Genomic DNA, 20330 nt, shown 5'->3' on the forward strand with positions numbered 1-20330 from the left:
TCCAGGGAGACTCGTGAGGAGCCAGTGGACACGACTCTCCGGGGCTCGCGACTCTCCAGGGCTCACTCATGTTGGGCTCAGGACAGCTGCACGGACTAGGAACAATGCTGTCTGTCTCAGACACAAGGAGACCGAGCACAGGGTGACATGACCCGCCTGGGCCCACAGTTTCTCAGCAGGCCCCCGGGCCTCAGAGTCCTCTGGAGCCTCGCCTGGTCACAGATGCCTGGACGCCAAGCTCCCCAGCCCCCTCCCCAGGCCTGAGCTGCCCCCTGAGTGCTACGCCCTGGTTCTCCTGCCCGGCTCACACATGGGCCCCCAAAGCATCACCACCTCCCTGGACCCGGGCCAGCACTCTGCACTGTCCACCGCAGCCCCCACGGTCACCACACCGGGCCCCATCCCCACAAGCTGCTGCGTGGCCTGCCCCAGTCCCTGGTCCTGAGCCGGGCCCTGCAGGCCCGTGGGACCAAGGCCGGGACGTGCAAGGAACCGTGCCAGGCACACGGCGGTCCCTGCCGGAGATTGTGGGTCGGACAACGGTTTTACTCTTCAAACACAGGATGGTATGAAGCACTTTCACGTGAGTTTGAAGTTCCTACTTTCAAGTCCTGCCTTGAAAAAGTTTTCATTATCAGACTGAATTCGAGATTTGCTGGGGAAAAAAGTGATTGTATCTTCCTTCTGGGATTTCGCTTTTAAACCGATCAATAAATCGTTTCTGATGGCTTTAACACGGATTAACCAGCTAAATAAGTCAGGTCGGGCTTTATTTAGCTTCTTGGAGGGGAGAGATTTTCAACACTGAAGTTGGGGAAAGTAACAGAAGTCGACCGCCTTGCCGGGCCGGGGTCTCCGCAAGGTCCAGGGTGGCCGGTGGCTCGGCTGCTGCTGTCCCCACAGACTCTGTCCCCACGAAACCGTGAAGCCTAAGCCAGGGGTCACCACCCACCCACGTCGGGACGGCCGTGCTCCTGGGAGCCTGTCCTTACAGGCCTCTGCCCTGCCCCCAGCGGAGAGTAAGGCAGGGGAGGGGGGAAGGCAAGGCAGACCTGTCAGAGCCGGACGACAGGAGACTGTGCCGGGCAAGCTCCCTGGGCCATGTCTGCTCCTCAGCTGGGCTGCTGACCCCGCCCTCCAGCTCCGTCCGTGCGTCCCCGTGGGCTCACACCTCACCTCTCTCTCTCACACACACACATACACACACAGACTCGTCTGGGACCACCCCAGTGGCCCCCACATGCCCTCCCCACTTGAGAACCGGGGGGTTGACGCACACAGGTCCGTCTACAAATGACACGCTCGGTGCCCTTCCCAGAGCCGCTCTCTGGTGTTGCCCGGCGAGGTCTCAGGCTCAGCTGACCCCTGCAGGTGGCCGGGCGCTACCAAGCCAGGTGACCCTCACCCAGCCGGCAGACAGAAACGTCCTCAAAGACGTCTTTGCCCCAACCACAGGAAAAACCCAGTGAGAGCCTGCAAAGACTGAGCACGCCCCCCCAGCACCCCTGTGAGCAAACCAAGGCAGGCTGTCCCCCAAAAGCTGCAAACCTCATAAACCTCTGGAGGCCACAGAAGGACACGGAAGGTTCTGGAATGAACATCATCACACAGAGGGGGATGCTCACCTGGGAGACAGCCCCGCGGAGTCTCAAAGTCCCACCCCGTCCACCCGGGTTTCCTCCCTTAGGTGGAGAGGCTGGGAGGCCAGCAGCCGGCCGTCCACACCACAACTGCAGGCGTCCGGTCGTCAGCCTCGGGACCGCAGAGCCAGTGTGCACCGCTCCGGGAGGGCAGCCCAGGGAAGTCCAACACGCAGCAGCTGCTTGTCCACGGGTCACAAGACGCTGCCCCGACCCCTGCATCATGTCTGCTTTGGGGAGGGAAGGAGGGAACACAAAGGGTAAACGCGATCTACAGCTCGCGAGTCTGCCTGCCCTCAGAAATGCCTCCTGAGGGCCCCAACTGGCGCTGTCTCCTTGCCTCCCATTAGAGAGAACGTGGTCCCACGGCCTGAGCCACAGAACGTGGACCACGGAGGGGTCGCTGTTTTCCAGCTGGACACATTCCTGCACAACAGGCTCGGGGCTCTGTGGAGAAGAAAGTGGGTGACGGGGGTCCTTTGAAGGAAAGTGGCAGCGGTACGGGCAAGGGGGGGTGAGGTCCCGAATCATGCCCTCTGGCTGGAACCCGGCTGCTTCCTGGGGGACACAAATCATTTCTCAAAAAAAAAGCTGTAGAACATGCACGACGTTTACTGTGTGCTGAGCCCTTCCTAAGAGCTCCACCTGCACAACTCATTTAACCCCCACAGCACCTCCGAGGGAGCTCCTTTCCTGTCCCATTGTACAGCTGAGGATGGGGAGGCAAAGTGAGGCTGAGAAACTCGCCCAACGTCATGTAACTGGAATGGGAAGGGGCTGGAGCTTGAGCCAAACCCCCACCATCTCTCCACAGTGCTTAGCCAGCTCTGCTGACATCATAACTGCTCTGAAAGAAGATGGATTTGATTGGCCGGAGCAAATAGGAAGGAAAGGAAATGCAAAAAAAAAAAAAATGTCCTTTTGAGTCACTGGTGAAACACGCCCAGAGCTGAATGGGTCTGCTTTGCCCCTCAGCAAGCTGGGAGCCGGGAGGGTCGGGATTCCCTCCTGTGAAAGAGCTCCCGAGGCTGGTGCTGAGTGCCTCGTGATGCAGGCGGGATATACCAGCCTCTGGAAAGTACAGAAATTGATACTGATGTTATCATCAGGAACAGCTTCTAGGAGGTTCTTCGAAGCCACAAATCAGAAGCAAGCACTTCCTGGGGCGCCTGGATGGCTCAGTCCGTTGGGCATCTGCCTTCAGCTCAGGTCATGATGCCGGGGTCCTGGGATGGAGCCCCACATTGGGCTCCCTGTTCCGCAGGGAGTCTGCTTCTCCCTCTGCCCCCCCCAACTGCACTCTCTCTCTCTCTCTCAAATAAACAAATAAAACCTTAAAAAGGGGGGGGGAGAAGAAGAAGCCAGAGCGTCCCCAGATTGACTAAATCCTTGTCTATTTTCCCATTTGCAACAGCTCAGCACCCAAAGCATGGGAACTTGGACTCGACAATCTGCATTTCTAAGCCTCTTGCCCACCCACCAGGCATTGTCACACATCTGTGAATCCCATTCTCCGAGGAGCCTCTAGCTCCGTTCTGGTTCCCTGTGTGGATGTCACCAGCTGAGCCCTTCACCGAGGAAGGGTTTTTAATCATTACTATTATTTTTGAATGAAATTTTCCATACCAGATTTGTCTCTGCCTCTCCTCTATGGCGGTGAAACCAAAGAAATCTGCGCTTTGACTTGATACCAAAGAGAACAGCTCAGCTTTTCTGCAGAGATCATCGATTTTCTGGCCCATCTCTGGCCTCCGTGATCCATTCAGTCCCACCTTATGACGGGGACTCACGGCCTCCCCCTGAGCTGCCCCTGCCTGGTTCCCCGATGCTCCGTTGCTCCTGCAACGTTTTCCTCCTTTTGCCCAGATCCCCTCTAGTCTCCCAGTAAACGTTTTGCTTATTTATTCAACAAATAATTGCAGAACGCCTAATGCGGCTCGGGCAGTAGGGAGAGCAGGGAAAATCAAGTCCCAGCCTTCGAGGAGCAAATACTCAAACGTGAGAGGTCGACAACAACACTGAACAGACCAACGAATAACGTAATTTTGGTCTACGGGGGCTAATAAAATAGATGAGGAAGAGGAAAGGCCTCCGTCACTGGATGTGGCAGCGCGTCTGCTACAACAAGCTCTTGCTCACCTGCGTCCAGCCGACCTGCCCTTAAAATTTAAAAAAACCTGCCACACACGTCTTTAGTGAAGTAATGACACCAGCTGGAGACGTGGACCCGCACAAAGGAACGACGAGCAGTGGACATGGTAAGTATGTGGTCCAGTTAAAAACTTTTATCCTAACTTAAAACAAATTAATAAAATGGACTGTTTCAAGGAAAAACACATATTGGAGACTGAAAGCAAATAGAAGTAAAGTACATGGGATAACTGTGGTAAAAAGGACCGAAGGAGGATGTGGAAGACATAGTGGTGAGGTCCTTCCCCTGCATCTGACACGGAATCACAAAAAGTAATTGATCCAGAAGAAGGCAGGAAGAGAGTAGAAAAGGAGAAAGGGTCAGTGGGACGAGTGAAAACAAATAGGAAGGTGGTGGGTTGAAGCCAGCTACGTACACAATATATTTTGAGTAATTGTTGCTCTGGTTGGATAAGTAAAAACCTACAATATTCTGTCTGCAACAATGTACTTAAACATAAAGACACAGAAAAAGGTTAAAACTCAAGGGATGGGAAACATGACTTACACAACACTAAGCCTAAGAAAGATGGATGTGACCAGTGACAAAGGGAGACTTTTCATAATGAACGAACCGATTCCTCAAGAGGGCACAATGACCCCAAATATGAATATACCTAATAACAGAACTTCAAAAGACATAAAGCAAAACCCGACGGGACTGAAAGGAGAAATGGACAAATCGCATTATAACTGGAACTTTAGAAACTCCTCTCCCGTAGCTAATAGAGCATGAAGACAGAGTATCAGCAAGGATGTCCAAGACTTAAACAATTTTATCAACCAACTGGCCTCAGTTAGCATTTACATAACACTCCAGCCAGTGGCAACAGAACATCCATTCTAGTCAAATACACACAACACAGTCAGCACATATACCATAGTCTGGACTAAAAATTAAGTCTCATTATGTTTATAAGAATCAAAATTATACGAAAATGGAAATTTTACAGAAACAATTAAATTAGAAACCAATAACAGAAAAGGATATTTTTGTATCTTAAAATCCCCAAACATTTGAAAATTAAACGATATACATCCAAAAAATCCATGGGTCAAAGAAGAAATCCCAAGGGAAACTAGAAAATGATTTATGATGAATAAAAATAAAAAGGACATTCTCTAAAATTTTGGAATACAGCTAATAAAATATATAGAGGGAAATTAAGAGCTTCAAACATTTACATTAAAAATTAAGAAAGGTTTAAAATTAATTATGCTAATTTTCACTTTAGGAAGCTAGAGAAAGAGTATAAGATGCAAAGTTACCAGAAGGAAGGAAAGTATATAATTAATAGCAGAAACAAAGTGGGAAAAAAAGGAAATGGAGAAAATCAATGTAGCCAAAATCTGTTTCTCGGCAATGATCAGCTAAGTTGATAAATGTCTAGAATGGCAGGTCAAGACTATGAGCTAGAAGATAGATTTGCCCTCGGGAATGAAAGATATGACATCACTCCAGGTTTTTCAATCATTAAGAGGACAGTATGAAAATATTATGAAAAATTTTTATGCCATCAAATTCAGCTACTTGGATAAAACAGATTTCTTAAAAGACTCAAGTTACCAAAACTGACTCAAAAAGAAATGGAAAACTTGAATAGCCCTGTAACTACTGAACAAATTAAATTCACAAAAATCTACCCACAAAAATAACTCTAGGCCCAAGTGTCTTCCCTTGTGAATGCTATTACACATTAGGAAATAGTAAAACAAATTCTACACAACTACTTTCAGAGAATGGAGGGAGAGGGAATGCTTCTCAGTTCATTTCCTAAAGCCACCGTTATCAATTACAAGAAAAAGTGCTGACCAATATTTCCCATGTATATTAGATGAAAAAAAAACAAAAAGCCTGAACAGTATCTTATCAAATCAAATCCACCAACAAATAAAAGATCTTTTAGCGTTCAAAAAAATCAAAATGATTCACTAACAGAATGTAGGAGAAAAACTATATATTGTTCTCAGTAGTCATAGGAAAAGCACGTAACACAATTTAATATCCATTTGTGTTAACAATCCTCCATAAACTAGGGACGAAAAGGAACTTCTTCAAAATAATAAAAAGTCCCTACCAAAGCTTACAGTTAACATAATATTTAATAATGAAAGACCAAATCCTTTCGCCTTCAGACTGAGAAGGAGGCAAAGATGACTTTTTTCATCACTTCTGCCCAGCATTGTCCTGAAGGTCCTAGCCAGTGCCATGAGGCAAGAAATAGAAATAAGAAGCATCCAGATCAGAAAAGAAGGAGCAAGATACTTTTACTAACGGGTAACAGGTTCATATTTGAGATCATTAAGTGAAATGAGTCATAGAGTTTATGTTCATTCTAAGCTATAAAAGTTCAAGAAAAATATCTTTGCAACCTTCAGACAGCAAAGATTTCTTGGCTATGACATAAAACACACAAACATCAAAGGAGATGTTGATAAATTGGACTTCGTAAAATTCAAAACCCTATTCTTCAAAAACATCACATGGAAAATGAAAAAGCAAGCCACAGACTATAAGATGATATTTGTAACCATATATCTTAACAAAGAACTGACATCTAGAAACTGTGAGGAACTCCTACAACTCAATTGTAGGAAGACAAGTAAAAATGGGAGAAAGGTTTGAAAAGACCCTTCCTAAAGGAAGGTAGAGAAAAGTCAGTAAGAACATGAACAGATGCTTAACATTACTAGTCTCAGATAAATGCAACTTAAAACTACAATGAAATATCACTATATATCCACAGCAACCCCAAAAATATAATGCCAAATGAAGGGAGTGTGGAGTAACCGGGATTCTCACACAACACAGGTAGTAGCATAAAATGCCACAATCACACCAAAATATCTTTTTTTTTTTTAAGATTTTGTTTATTTGACAGAGAGATAAAGTCAGAAAGCACAAGCAAGGGGAGCAGCAGGGGGAGAGGCAGAAGCAGGCTCCCCACTGAGCAGGAAGCCCAACATAGGGCTTGATCCCAGGACCCTGGGATTGTGACCTGAACTGAAGGCAGACCCTTACCCACTGAGCCACCCAGGTGCCCCTGAAATATCTTAATTATATACCCACCCTAATACAAATTTTGCTCCTATTAGTTACCTAAGATAAATGAAAATATTTGCTAAGACTTGTAGATAACTAGTCATAACAGCTTTAAGTTCGAAGATCCAGATGCTGACGACAACCCAAATGACCATCAACAGATGACTGGGTAGACAGAGAGTGACACAAACATGCGGTGGGCGTACTACAAGAGCAAACACCACAAAGCTACGAATGAAGGTACAACACACGTCCAACAACATGGTGAATCTGAAACTCTCACGCTGGATGGAAGGACCCAGAGAAGAGTGCCTACTGGACGATTTCATTTATATGACATTCCAGCAGTCTCTAGGGCTGCAAAGGAAATCAGCGGCTACGTAGGGCTGGCGGCGGTGGGGGTGGGAGCTGAATGAAAACAGGCAGGAAGGGATCCGTGGTGATGGAAACAGTCTGTATCTTGATTGTGGTGGTGGTTATACTCATGTGTACATTTGTCAAAATTCATCAGACCGTAAACTGAAAGCAACTGTATTTTATTGTACACGCAACTCAATAAAGTTGCTTTCCAGATGAATAGAAGACTTGACCAGACCTGTTCCTAAAGAAGATATATGCATGGATAATACACACATGAAAAGATGCTCAGCATCCTTGGTCACCAGGAAAATGCACAGTGAAATGACAATGAATAGCTCTTTGTCCTTAGAAAGGCTAAAATGCACATGGCAGACAACAGATGTTATAAGGACGTGGACTGAGGGGGATTCTCCAAACATTGGCTGGTGAGAGTGAAAAATGGTACAACTACTTCAAAAACTCTTTTATGATTTCTCATAAAGTTAAACATGTCTCCATCCCATGAACCAGAGAGCCTGCTGATAGTTACTTACCCAAGAAAATGAAAGTAGACGTCCGTAGGAAGACTTTGATAGGAAAGTTTATAGCAGCTTTGTTCATAACTGCCAAGAGCTAAAAGCAACCCAAATAACCATCCATCGATGGGCGATAAATTTGGGTGTAAATCTGTTATACCATCAGTTGGTACAGTCACTTAATGAAATCCCATTCCAAAATGAAAAGGAATGGCTACTGATATGCAAAACAGCGTGCCTAGAAACATCATGCTGAATGAGAAGCCTGACGCCGAGGAGTAAATACTGTCAAATTCCATTTACACAGAGTTCTCAAACAGGCTAATCTAATCTACGGAGTCAGAAGGCCAAGTGGTGGTTGCTTCAGCAAGGGGGTACAACAATTGCCTGGAAAGAGGCACCAGAGAACTTTCCTGATTGGGATCCTGTTGCTTGAGTGTCTGCATATGTCAGAACTCATGGAACTATACATTCGGTGTGATTTATTGTCCATAAATTAGACCTCAATAAGAAAAGCTCAGGAAAGCAAATTTATAAGAGCGTCTAAAAGTACAAAGGAGCAGATCTAACAAAGATGTAAAAGGTCTTTATTTAGGAAACCGTAAAACATTACTGAGACATTTTAAAGAAGCTCTTAAAAACGGAGGAGCCAGAAATTGCATTGATTAGAAGGCACAAGGCTAAATGGGTGTTACTGCTGCCCACAAGCAGAGCCTGTGTCCTACGAGCCGAATCCCAGAAAAAGAATTTCGGGAGAACTTGGAGTGTTGGTTCTAAAACTTCTACGGAAATTCAAAGAGCAAGAAAAGCCAAGACATTGTCGATGAGCAAGTAAAAGGTGGGCACATTTGCTCCACCCAACACAAAGATTTAATTATAAAGCTCCTGTAATCAAGCCAGAAGCAGGCCACACATGTATGGGCAGTTGATTTAGAGCAACGATGTTCCTGGAGAGTAGTGACGGGGAGAAAGTTGACCCCTCTGCTGCCCACGATACGCAAGCATTCGTTCCAGGCAGATGGAATCCCACGTGTGAACCCCAGAACACGTAACAAAGCTTTCAAAAGACAGAATAGGAGAACATCTTCATGTTCTTTGGATGGGGAGAGGTTTTTGAACAGGATTCAAAATGCGATAACCGTCAAGGAAAAGCTGGACGATTTGGCCACATAAAAATTAAGTATTTCTGTTCGCCCAAAAACTCCAGTGAAATCACGGAAAGGCAAGAGAAGAAGTGGCAGAAAGCACGTGCAACACACACACCGAGCTAAGTTCTCGTAGCTGAAATATGCAAAGAACGTAAATTTCAAGACTATAAATCCAGAAACCTGAATGAGCCCGTCCCAGAAGCAGATCTCCAGCGGGCCAGTTAACGTCAAAAATGGCGCCCGCGAGGCCCGAGGGAAGTGCACATTTAAAGCCCAACGAGCAGGGGTGCCTGGGTGGCTCAGATGGTTAAGCTTCCGCCTTCGGCTCAGGTCATGATCTCCAGGTCCTGGGATCGAGCCCCATGTCGGGCTCCTTGCTCAGTGGGGAGTCTGCTTCTCCTTCTGCCTCTGTCCCTTCCCCTGCTTATGCTCTCTCTAATAAATAAATAAAATCTTAAAAATTAAAATTAATTAATTAATAAAACCCCAGCAGTGCAAACCCACCAGTGGGGCTAGAAATGAGGGGACCGGTGAGAACGCACAGCCACGGAGACTCCCACAATGCCCTTTGCCCTGAAGCAATGGGCAACTGACAGTTTTCTAGGAAATGTCAAGGTGCCCACAGTCAATGATCAGTGACTTCATTCCTAGGTGTTTACACCACAGACAAATGCGTACCGATGCCCCCGGACGCAGATGTGCTTCCACAGCAGAACAGATGAAAGGATCTTGGTATCCAGCAAAGAAAACAATGTATCACAGCTGCGTGCAACACTTAATCTTGAAAATGCGATGTTGGGTCAAACACAAAACTGCGTACTGTTATCATTGTGTTTGCATAAATGTTGAGGAAATGCAAAACTCGACTCTATTATTTGAGGACAACCCCCACCTCCTAGTTGAGGATGGCAAATGATAGAATAAGGCAAGAATAAGCCTGAAGGTCAGGATCACGGTTGTCTTCAGGGAGAACGGCAGCTGGGAGTGAGGGGTGGGTTAGGAGCGCTGAAGGTGACCCTGAAAGGGACAAGCGAGGTGGACGTCTGTGCACAGAGAGGGGTGGGCTCAAGTACCCGGGCAGCTCATCCTGGAACAAGGGTCCAGGACAGGAGGCTGATAGATGGGATTTCCTGACTGGTTCCTTCCCCGGACAGCATGCCAGCCAGGGCCCCTACCCTTGTCCACTGAGGTGCTAAGAGCTCAGTGTCTCACTGGGAACTGTAGGGGTCCACACAGGGAAACTGTGGGACACTGAGATCCCGAACCCCCATGCTGCTCGTGGAGTCGAAGCAAGGGGCTGGCGCTCTCACCCGAAAGGGCAGAGATCAGCCCCTGAATGGGAACACGTACGAGAACAGCATCTGTGTTGGAGGGGGAAAAGGGGACCTGACAGGGCAATGAGTTTCTCTGAGCAGCCACACGGAGATGGCACAGAAACATTGAGCGCCGCTCATCAGGAAGACAGGACGGGAAGGAGCCTGCTCTGGGAACCCCAGCATCAAGGTCTTCTGTGCAAAATTTGCCAGTAGGTCTGAAAGGATGAAATTGAGGAATCTGGTAAACACCAACTGTTCTCAGCTTTCCGGGGAGCAGCAGGGTCAGAGCCCCCCACCTCTCCTTCGCAGCAGTGGGGGGCGCCGACCGGAGTTCCAGCCCGGCGTCAGAAACTTCACTCTGCAGACTGGCTGAGGCAAAGTCATGGGCGGCAGGAACGGCTTACATCACTGACATTCTGAGCACTGAAATGAGCTTATTTGAACGTTGCCAAGAACTGCATGAAAATACGGCAACATTTAACGATAAAGTTTATGGGTTCAGAGCCAAAGCGTCGACTTTGGAGAAGCGGAGTCAGAAGCGGCTCGCCGCGCTGCTGGGCGGGGGCGGTCATCTGAGTCCTAGAGAAGACTGACGGGTATGGCGGGGAAGCATCTGTGGGTGACGAGGAGAATGTCGTCGTTATTTTGAAATATTTGATATAAAAAGTTCAATTAGATTCAAAATCCATTTGCACGATCACAAAAAAAAATCCAACATTGTATTTGCCAATGAAAGATGATGACGTGTGGTTCAATCAGAGGCATGGGAGGGGCTGGAGTTCAGCCGGGGAGGCGGGCACGCCTTGGCTGGTGGTGGGAGGGGACCCTGCCACTGAGCCGCCACTGGTGACCTCGGGCCACTGGCTGGGGTCCTATCAATGGGGACATCAGCTCTCACTAGCTGGAGGATGCCTGAGCCCATTTCAGATACGAGCCCGACAGTAAGAAGGTCATGTGGCTCAGCATCTGATTTTCAGTTTTTGCAAGGGCTTCATTTTGAAGTTTTACATAAATTCAGTATTCAGTATCTTTCCTGCTACTTTGCATTTTTTTCTTAAAATTGTATAATATGAAGACATATGGACATGTTCACCAAGCCCCATGTTTGAGGCCCCGCATCGCCCGTGGCCTGCCCCCAGCACAGCGCACGGAAGCCTGTCCTGTGTCCTGGGACAAGGGCGGGACTCGGAAAGCTTTCCACACGGGCCGGGGTCAACGAGGCAGAGCCGGCATGAACCCCTCCGGCTGCAGGCTGTCCGCGAGCACCCCGCCTCCCCGAGCTTCCATACTTCACCTGTAAAATGGGACAGATAGTGTAAGAACGTTTTTATCAAGGTTAAATAGGCAAATCCTGACCCAGAAGGATGGCTCAGTCTGTCTGAAACCACTTGGCAAGAGGCCGGCAGAGAGGCCAAAAAGGTGGACCGCCGGCTGGGGCCGCCCCTGGGTGACCAGGCCGTCTAGCAGAGCCAGCCAAGGCCTCCCGGTCCAGCCCTCAGCCTGGGGCTCTGCGCAACACCCAGGACGCGGGGTCAGGCCGACGGCACCAGGCGAGCTCACACTGTGCACTGCTGTGCCATGGGGACACCGGCGGCCCCTGGCCTCCCTGGTCATGGCTGGCCCTGAGCGAAGGGGCCCTCTCCTCCGGGAGCCCACACTGCAGGCAGAGTCTCTGTGAAACACCCAGCGACCAGCACCGGGGCTCCCGTGGGTATTCGCGATACGGTGGGGCCCGGCTGCTCGGGGCAGAGGGCCACGGGCAGCCGCTGCCTCTCCCTGCTCCAGTTCTCCCTGTGCCAGCCACCGCCGGCCCCGCAGAGCCCAGGTCACACTGTGAGGAGCTCCAGGGTCCCTTCCAGGCCCATAGGCACCCCCATGGCCCCTGCCAGCCTGGCCCAGTGCTCTGGTTGGGACCACAGCCGTCCGGGACTACACCGTCCGCTCCAGTATGCCCTCCCCACTGGGGCCGGGCACACCCCAGGCACTGTAGGGAGAGGGGCCATCAGTGAGGATGGACAAGGGTGTGTCCCAGTGAGGAACACCCAAGAGCCAGAGGACGGCCATCTGTCACTCAGCACAGGGCCAATGAGGGGCGGGGGCAGGGCCCCAGGAGTCAGAGGGGACCCAGGCTGAGAAAGCCACTCCCACCAGGTGCCAGAAGACACACACACACACACACACACACACACACACACACACAACACACACTATACATAACCCCTCCACACACACCCCACCATACACAACAGAAACACACATTCACCATCCATAACCCACACACGCGGCACATACATAACACACACAACACACATATAACACACCGTGCGATCCGTAACCTCCTACACGTGCACCCCCGCACATGTGTGCACATGCAGTACACACACAATGCGCTGCTCACAGTCCATAACCCCCAAACACACACGCACACGCACAAGTTCCACACATTTCATGCTCACAGTCCATAACCCCCAAACACACACACACACGCACAAGTTCCACACATTTCATGCTCACAGTCCATAACCCCCAAACACACACACACACGCACAAGTTCCACACATTTCATGCTCACAGTCCATAACCCCCAAACACACACGCACACGCACAAGTTCCACACAATGCGCTGCTCACAGTCCATAACCCCCAAACACACACGCACACGCACACACAAGTCCCACTCACATTTCACCAGCTCATCCCGGTCACGTGGTCTGGCTTCAAAGGGGTGTGCCGTGCACCGTGTGCCCCCCATGGAATGAACCAGAAACACTGGCTGGGCAGCACAGATAATCCTGCCAGGCAGACAAGGAGCGCTCACCCTGGAGAGAGGCAGGCAGTCCTGCCTCCTCCTTCTTCCAGAGCCTCGGTTTACCCGGTGCCTGGGAACCGGACGTGCGTCACCTCAATGGCCATGCGCACTGGTCCCTCACATGCAGATTCCGCCCTGGGGTCCTGGGGGGACACGGGGTGCCCGTGACCTCACGTCCCGGGCAGGGGGCTGACTGCACGGGAACATTCCTGGCCCTCACTGCCAGGTGACTACACCTCGGTGTCCCTCCCTGGGTGCGCCATGCCAGGCATGGGCCCTGATGCCCTCACCACTGGCTGAGAGTCTTAACTACTGAGTTTTGGCACCGTCTGCCTGCCTTACCTGCTCCAGACATCTGCCCAGCCCTGAAAAGGCCACCTGCTCACTAAGGCCTCCCACAGACTTGTCCCTGTCTGTCCTGGCTCTGTCCCAGGCCTGCCCGGCACCCGATCCACAGGTAGACACTGCAGGATGGGGCAGCGAGCAGGCGGCTGATGACCTCACCAACTTACATACGTTAGTACAGGGCTGCAAGTCCCACGTTACACAGAAGGGCCGGAGGGCTCCTCTCCAGGCTTCAGTACCTGGCTTAGAGTAGACCCCAGTATGGAGAGGATGGATGGGAGGGTGAATAGATGGATGGATGGTGGATGAATGGATGATGGATGGATGGATGGAGGGAGGGAGGGAGGGAGGGAGGGAGGGATGGGTGAGTGGATGGCTGGCTGGATGGATGATGGATGGATAGATGAGTGGATGATGGATGGATGGTTGGATGGTTGGATGGATGGATGGATGATGGATGGCTGGAGGGAGGGATGAATGAGTGGATGGATGGAGGGGGGGAGGGATGAGTGGATGGATGGATGATGGATGGATAGATGAGTGGATGATGGATGGACGAATGGGTAGATGGTTGGTTGGATGGATGATGGATGGATGATGGACGGATAGACTGGTGGGTGATGAATGGATGGATGATGGATGGATCGATGGGTGATGGATGAATGGATAATGCACGGATGGGTGAGTGGGTGGGTGGGTGGGTGGATGGATGAATGAGGGGACAGAAGGCTTTGCATGCACCCTCTACCATGATCACCCCCTCCACAAGGCAGACACAGCAGACAGCCCTGAGGCTGGGAGACCTCATTTGGGAAGCTGCCAGAGCTGGGACTTAACTGGGGCCTATAGGCTCCATAGAATGGTGAAAAAGTTCCCAGAAGACTATGGGGCAGGGGGTGGTCTCCTCCTGCTTGTAATGCTTGACCACCGGCAGTGACCTGACGCATCAGACCCTGAGCCAGAGCACCGGCAGCATCTCACAGAAACGTGTTCCTCCGCAGACGGCAAGCTAACAAACCCAATTTAACTAAGAGCGGAGGAGTCGAGGCGCCTGGGAAGTGGGGCTGGACCAGCAGCCCCGTAGGAGCACACCAGCCCCAGCTCCGGGCCTTGGGATTCTCCTCTGTTTTCATTACCTGCAGCTCATCACGGCTCACAACAGCCTGGGGGACCCCACCCACTGCGGCCACAACAGTCCCCACGGGTCCACAGGCCCAGGTGCCTTGAGAGGTGCAGCGGCCCTCAGAGAGCTGCAGGGGCCCCAGAACATCCAGCCTCCCTGCACAGATGGGACCCCAGCACAGGGACAGGCAGTGACCAGCAGGTTTCCAGGCTGTCCGACTCCCCTCCCGACTCCCCATGGAACCCCTGGGCCTCACAGGCCGCACAAAGGACAGAACTTTGGCTCCAGTCCCAGCTCAGCCCCTGCCAGCTCTGGCCTCCGGCTGTGGCTCAGCTCTTGGAAGCAAACATCGCTGCATCAGTCAGCTCGGGCTGTGTAACAAATATCATGGCCTGGGCTGCTTAAACATCAAGTGTTTGTTCTCGCGGTGCTGGGGCTGGCGTTGGCGACCCAGGCAGGGGCAGGGCTGGATTCTCCTGAGGCCTCTCCTCAGCATGTAGATAGCACCTTCTCCCTGTGTGTCCACACAGCCATCCCTCTGCCTCCCTCCATCCTAATCCCCTCTGCTTGTAAGGACACCGGTCACCTTGGGTTAGGGCCAAAACCCACCAGTCCCCACTTAACCTAATTACCTCCATAAAGGCCCTCTCTCCCGGTGTGGTCACATCCCGAGGCATTGGGGGTTGGAACTCCAACATATGGATTTGGGAGGGCACAACGCGACCCCTAACACTCATAGTCAGAACATCTTATATGTCTTGATGGCCTCAATTGCTCACCTGCAGAATGGACACATCAACAAGTTCCTTTTTCAGGTTACGGTAAGGATCAGGGAGGTGTTCGGTGCGAAGCTCCTCGCACCATGCCGGCCGGGCATGCGGGGCTGAATACGGGCTCACCTTCCTCCTTACACAGAGCTGTGGGAAGGCCTCCATCTGCAAGAGAATCATCCAAGACAGACTCCCGTATGCCCTGTGCCAGCCCGTCTCGGGCAAGGCAAGGGTCCACTGTTCGATGCCTCTCCTCTCCAGGTCTTTTGCCTCCATCGGGGCCGAGAGGAGCCTGCTGACAGACACCTACTTCCCTAACCCGAACAGGTCCCCAGACATCCCACCCAACAGTGATAATAGCAATGTCTACTCTTTGTGGGGCTTTTACTCTGCTTAAGAACTTTCTAGTTCTTCTTTCATCCCACAACAATTGGTGGATTATTGGGCATTATGATGAGCCCCACTCTATGAAGAAATGGAAGCACAGAGAGGTCAACCGCTTGCCCAAAGTCACACAGCAAAGGCGGGGCCCAAACTAGGCTTGATGCCCACTTGGCTATGCTGCCCATCAGCTTGGTATGGCAGGGTTAATTTTTAGGACAAACATTAAAAATAACAGCTCTATGATCTGCTAAAGCAGAGCTGTATCTTGTTTAATTAAATGCCAACCGAGCCCAGGGCTCCAGAGGGCTGGCTGACCTCTGTGCCGACTCCCAAGCTTGGCTTTCCCACACCTGGGAGGGGAGAGGCCAAGGCTGGGTCTTGCCAGAGGAAATGTGACCCGAAGCCGGCCGTGTGCTGATGTGTGACCACCACCTCCCTGTGTGAGGGACAGGGCTGGGGCTGGGTGCTCAGGGACCAGAGGCAGTCATGCACAGGGACCCTGCCATGCAGGCTCCATGTGCAGGACAGAGGACAGCATCTATCAATGTCACAGGCCTGTGTGACCAGGCCCAGCTCGGAGGGGCTACGGGGAATGCCAGGAGAGCTGCGGCGATGCCCCTGCGGGCTGCGGGTCGGCGGTCCTGCCTGCTGCCGGCAGGAGTCGGGACGAGGGCCCCCAGCCCCGCCACTGCCTTGTGGAGGCCAACGGAGCGATCCATTATTCCAGACGCGCGTGCTCCATCCGTGCGCACCCACTTCCAAGAACCGACCCCGGAGACGCTCGCAGGGATTTGCATAAGACTCACCCGAGGTAGCAGCGCTAACAAGCTCTGCAAGACTGAAGCAGGGGGTCATGGAAACGACACGGGGCGCGGGGCCACTGCCGCCAGATGGGGCTGCAGACGACGGCTGGGGCAGGAGAAAAGGTTAGAAAATGCTACAAAGTGAACAACGTAGCCTCGAAGCCTCTGCAGCCCAGTTCCCGCCACAGGTGCCGCTTCCTGTCACACACTGCGCATCACCTGAGCTCCGCTCCGCGGGCTGGGAATGGGGACTTTTCTCGCCGCGCCGCTCTCTGTGTTGCCCAAGTACCCTGTGATGAGCACGTGTTACTCACGCAGCCTAAATCGGGTGTTTTAAGAAATCAGTAGCCCCAGGGAGGTAAGAGGTTGGGCTCCTCCAGGTTCAGGCCCGCGTGCAGGAAGGTATGAGCGGCTCGAGGAACAAGGAGGCAGTCCACACACAAGCCCGGGGGAGGGGAGGCTGTCCGTGCCCTCGCCGAGCCCACGGGGGAGCTGGACACGGACTCGGAGAAGATGATGGCAATGCAGCATGCCAGCAGATGCCAAGAGATGCCCAGCCCAGACCCGGGGGGTGAAGGAAGGCTTCCTGGAGGAAGCGGATGTCATGATGGAGAGAAAGAGTAAACGATTGTAGCCAAGCGTATCAGTCAGCTTTTGCTGCATAACAAATGGCTCTGAAACCCTGCCCCTTCTCACCAGAGGCACGCACTCTCCAGCGCCGGGTCCACAGGTCACCTGCAGATGGGCTGGCCAGCTGGGCAGTCAGTGGGCGGGGCTCCTCCGCACAGGCTGGGTGCAGGGCAGTTCCTCCAGGCACCAAGCAACGGGGCCTGAGCACAGAGCAAGTCCACACACAGATGCACGTCTGGTCTGCTGGCCTGTCGCCCCCGGAGTGGGAGAAGAGGGAGGGACTAGGAAGAATGTTCCAGAGTGTTTCGGGCACCAGGACCAGCAAGGGTCAAGGCCGAAGACCAGAGAAAACGGAGGTGGGTGAGGTCCAGTGTGTGAGAGAGTGAGAGAGTGGCCTCTAGAGGGCAGGGGGCGCCCCCGACGCCATGTCCTGTAGCCCGCGGCATCTCTTCCAAGAGCAGGCGAGCCAGCCGGGAGCAAGGGTTTAGAAGAGAAGAGTCAAGTGGAGAGAACGCTCTGCGGGAACCCAGGCCCCCAGCGCCGTCTCTAATCAACCGAAAGCAACTTCGGCACCCTTGCTCTGTCCCAGGGCGGTCTGGGGGGGTCGCTCTTTGAGCCCCGGTTTCCAGGGCAATGCTACAAGGTCTGGAGGAAAGTACGGCTTCTGAGCACACGAGGAACCAGGCGCAGAGCTGCTCCTCTCGCCTCTCGGATGTCTGGTGGACGGAGCCCCGTTGACAAAATCAGAATTGGCACACACGTCCTCGCAGCCTCTTCACAACAAATTCCCAGCCCTCCCCACCTCCGCCATCACCGCGGAGTGCGAACCAGCAATTAACTCCCCAAGCCTCCGGTGGATACCAGTCTTCCTTGATTCTTGTCAAATTCTTTTAATTACGAGTCTGCGACAGGCCTGTTCCTAAGCCCATCTGATAGGAGGCAACTTGCCTTCTGCCATAATAGGTTAAAAAAAATTTTTTTTAATGAGCCTTGAATTTCAGCGAAGAAATGAACTTTCTAAAACACACTGTTTCTTGGAAACAAGAGAGTCCCACCTCCTCCAGGAAGCCTTCCCTGACAAGCTCATCCCCGTGTCCCTTCCCTGGGCTCTGAGAGAACCGACTGCCTCATCACTGGCGCACTGTTCCGACCCCGGACCTGACAGCTTCTCCCAGGAGACGAGGAGTCTGTCCTTCCCCGTGAGCTGGGCGGGCACTGTGACTTGCTTCGGCCAATAAAACCCTGCGAAGGCGATGTCATCACACTCTCAGCCCGGCCTGGGGGTGGGGTGGGGGGGCCCTTGCACGTCTCCACTCCCCGCCCAGCGGCCGAGCAGATGGTTGGGCCCAGCCTGCTCGGGGGCAAGGGACCAGACGGAGCAGAAGCCCGTTGTCCCGGGTAGCCTGACCTCAGCCGGCCCGCCCTCTGACCCCCCAAGTATGACCTCTGAGAGCTTACTGATACAGATGCCGGAAGCCTGCTTTCTCCCCTGTGAAATGTGGGTACTGACGCCCACCCCGAGCTCTTATAACTCAGTCCCTGAGCTACCCCCTGCCTCCCCGCCAAGACACTCTTTCGCTCAGCCCGGCAGGCATTCCTCCCGACTGTCCAGCTCCGGACACACCCTGCTTCCCTTCGGGAGCCAGCTGGCCTGATGGCCTCGGCCACAGTCCACCCCCATCGTCACCAGGGGACAGTGGTGCTGGTCAGTGATCTGGGCACAGAGACACCTGCCCGGGCAGAGCGCTGCCGCTGCCGGTGACCAGCCTGGTGACCTAGAGCCATCACTTAGCCTCTCCATGCCTCAGTGTCCCCGTCTCCAACACGGACATGGTTGGGGGCCTTCCCCATCACCACAGATGGGTCGCGCATGGGCAGGACAGACCCTGAGGCTGAGCCCCATCCCTGCATGCCCTCCGGGTTCCCCCCAAACCCACTGTTTACACTCGGGACCTGAGGCAACGCGTGTCCGACGCTGGCCTTTCTGCCAGAGGACCGGATCTGGGCAGATGCGAGGACCCACGGCTCCTCCCTCCCCGCCCCATTGACTGGCCCCAGCGGGTCATCTGCTTCTCTCTGCAGAGCCTCAGCCTCTCCCCTCCTTGCAAGGTCATTAGTCCGAGAGGCAACCATCCCTGCCTTTGAAATTCATGCCGAACTCCGGGAACCTGCTGGGCCTCGCTTCAAATGCCCTGCTCCCCCAACTCCCCGCTGCCTTCCCGAGCTCCCGCACCCACACCCGAGCCAGGCCGCCCGCCTCCCGCCTCCCGCCCAGGGCTGCGGCAGCCCCAGCCCACGGGTGGACAGGGCCTTCTGCTCCCTGGCATTTGCACGGCGGGAGACAGACTGCTGATTTCGCCTTTCCCTTCAATTTGCAGACAGCGCTGGCTCCCCGGCGAAGTCAGGCGAGCGGAGATTAATTGGCAAAGTCAGACGAGGTCCGAGGTCTGTTCTGCCCCCAAAGTGGGTGAGAGGCCGAGGAGAAGTCACTATTTAATTGGCTGCATGTGACCCCCTCCTTTTGTTTCCTATTTAATTCTAACTTTTCACACTGAAACCACATCAGTATTAATTATCGCCGCCTCTCTCTGGGTCTCCTCTCTCCCAGGAAAGGGCAGGTCCCTCCCTCAGAGACGGGGAGACAGAGCTGCGGGGGGCGGTGGCTGAGACCAGCCTCGGAGAGTCTGAGTCTGCAAGTGCAGCCCAGGCTCCTGGTCCCGGGGCAACTGAGGCCCGGAGAGACAGTGCCTGACGTGGGGTTCACAGCCTCCAAGCAGGCCGAGGGGGGACCCTGGTTCTGGCCCATGACTCAGGTTTGGGGAGGACAAAGGCCCCATGGAGGGGTCTCAGGAGTCAAGCCGTGACCTCCCAGGACTCACCAGTGGCAGCAGCCCCAGGACCCCCTCCCCCAACCACGGACCTTCTGGCCGTGACCGGAACCACAGGCTTGTGGTCACAAAGCACCTACATTAGAGCTCCTAGCGCTCGGCCAGCGCTGCTCCGGGCCTGGTGACTGAGCCTTGGTGCCCGATGTGGAGGGGCACAGACCTCCCTGCTCGCCCCTCACACCGCCCCCCAGTCTGTCACGCACACCAGAGCACCCCGTGTCCAGGTGTCGGGCACATCTGGCCTTGCTGAGGGCCGGCTCCATTGGCCAGGGGACAGTCCCCGGAGGATGTGGGTGTCCCAGCACGGAACAAGGCTGGAGAGGGGGGTCTGAGGCCGAGCAGCCCCCAGGGACCAGGCAGCCTGAG

The 20330-nt window shown here is 53.0% G+C and overlaps 1 protein-coding gene across 1 annotated transcript; it reads right to left on the reverse strand.

The window, feature by feature from the left end:
- Window positions 1–279: 279 nt before the first annotated feature.
- LOC123946008 lies at window positions 280–15595 on the reverse strand. Its single transcript, XM_046011044.1, has 3 exons — window positions 15269–15595; window positions 11362–11506; window positions 280–515 (listed from the first exon to the last, which is right to left on the reverse strand). Exons 1-3 carry the CDS (start codon window positions 15533–15535, stop codon window positions 280–282), a joined length of 648 nt encoding a protein of 215 aa, XP_045867000.1. The 5' UTR covers window positions 15536–15595.
- Window positions 15596–20330: the final 4735 nt, after the last annotated feature.

Source organism: Meles meles, chromosome 7 (genome assembly GCF_922984935.1).
Source record: "Meles meles chromosome 7, mMelMel3.1 paternal haplotype, whole genome shotgun sequence".
NCBI lineage: Eukaryota > Metazoa > Chordata > Mammalia > Carnivora > Mustelidae > Meles > Meles meles.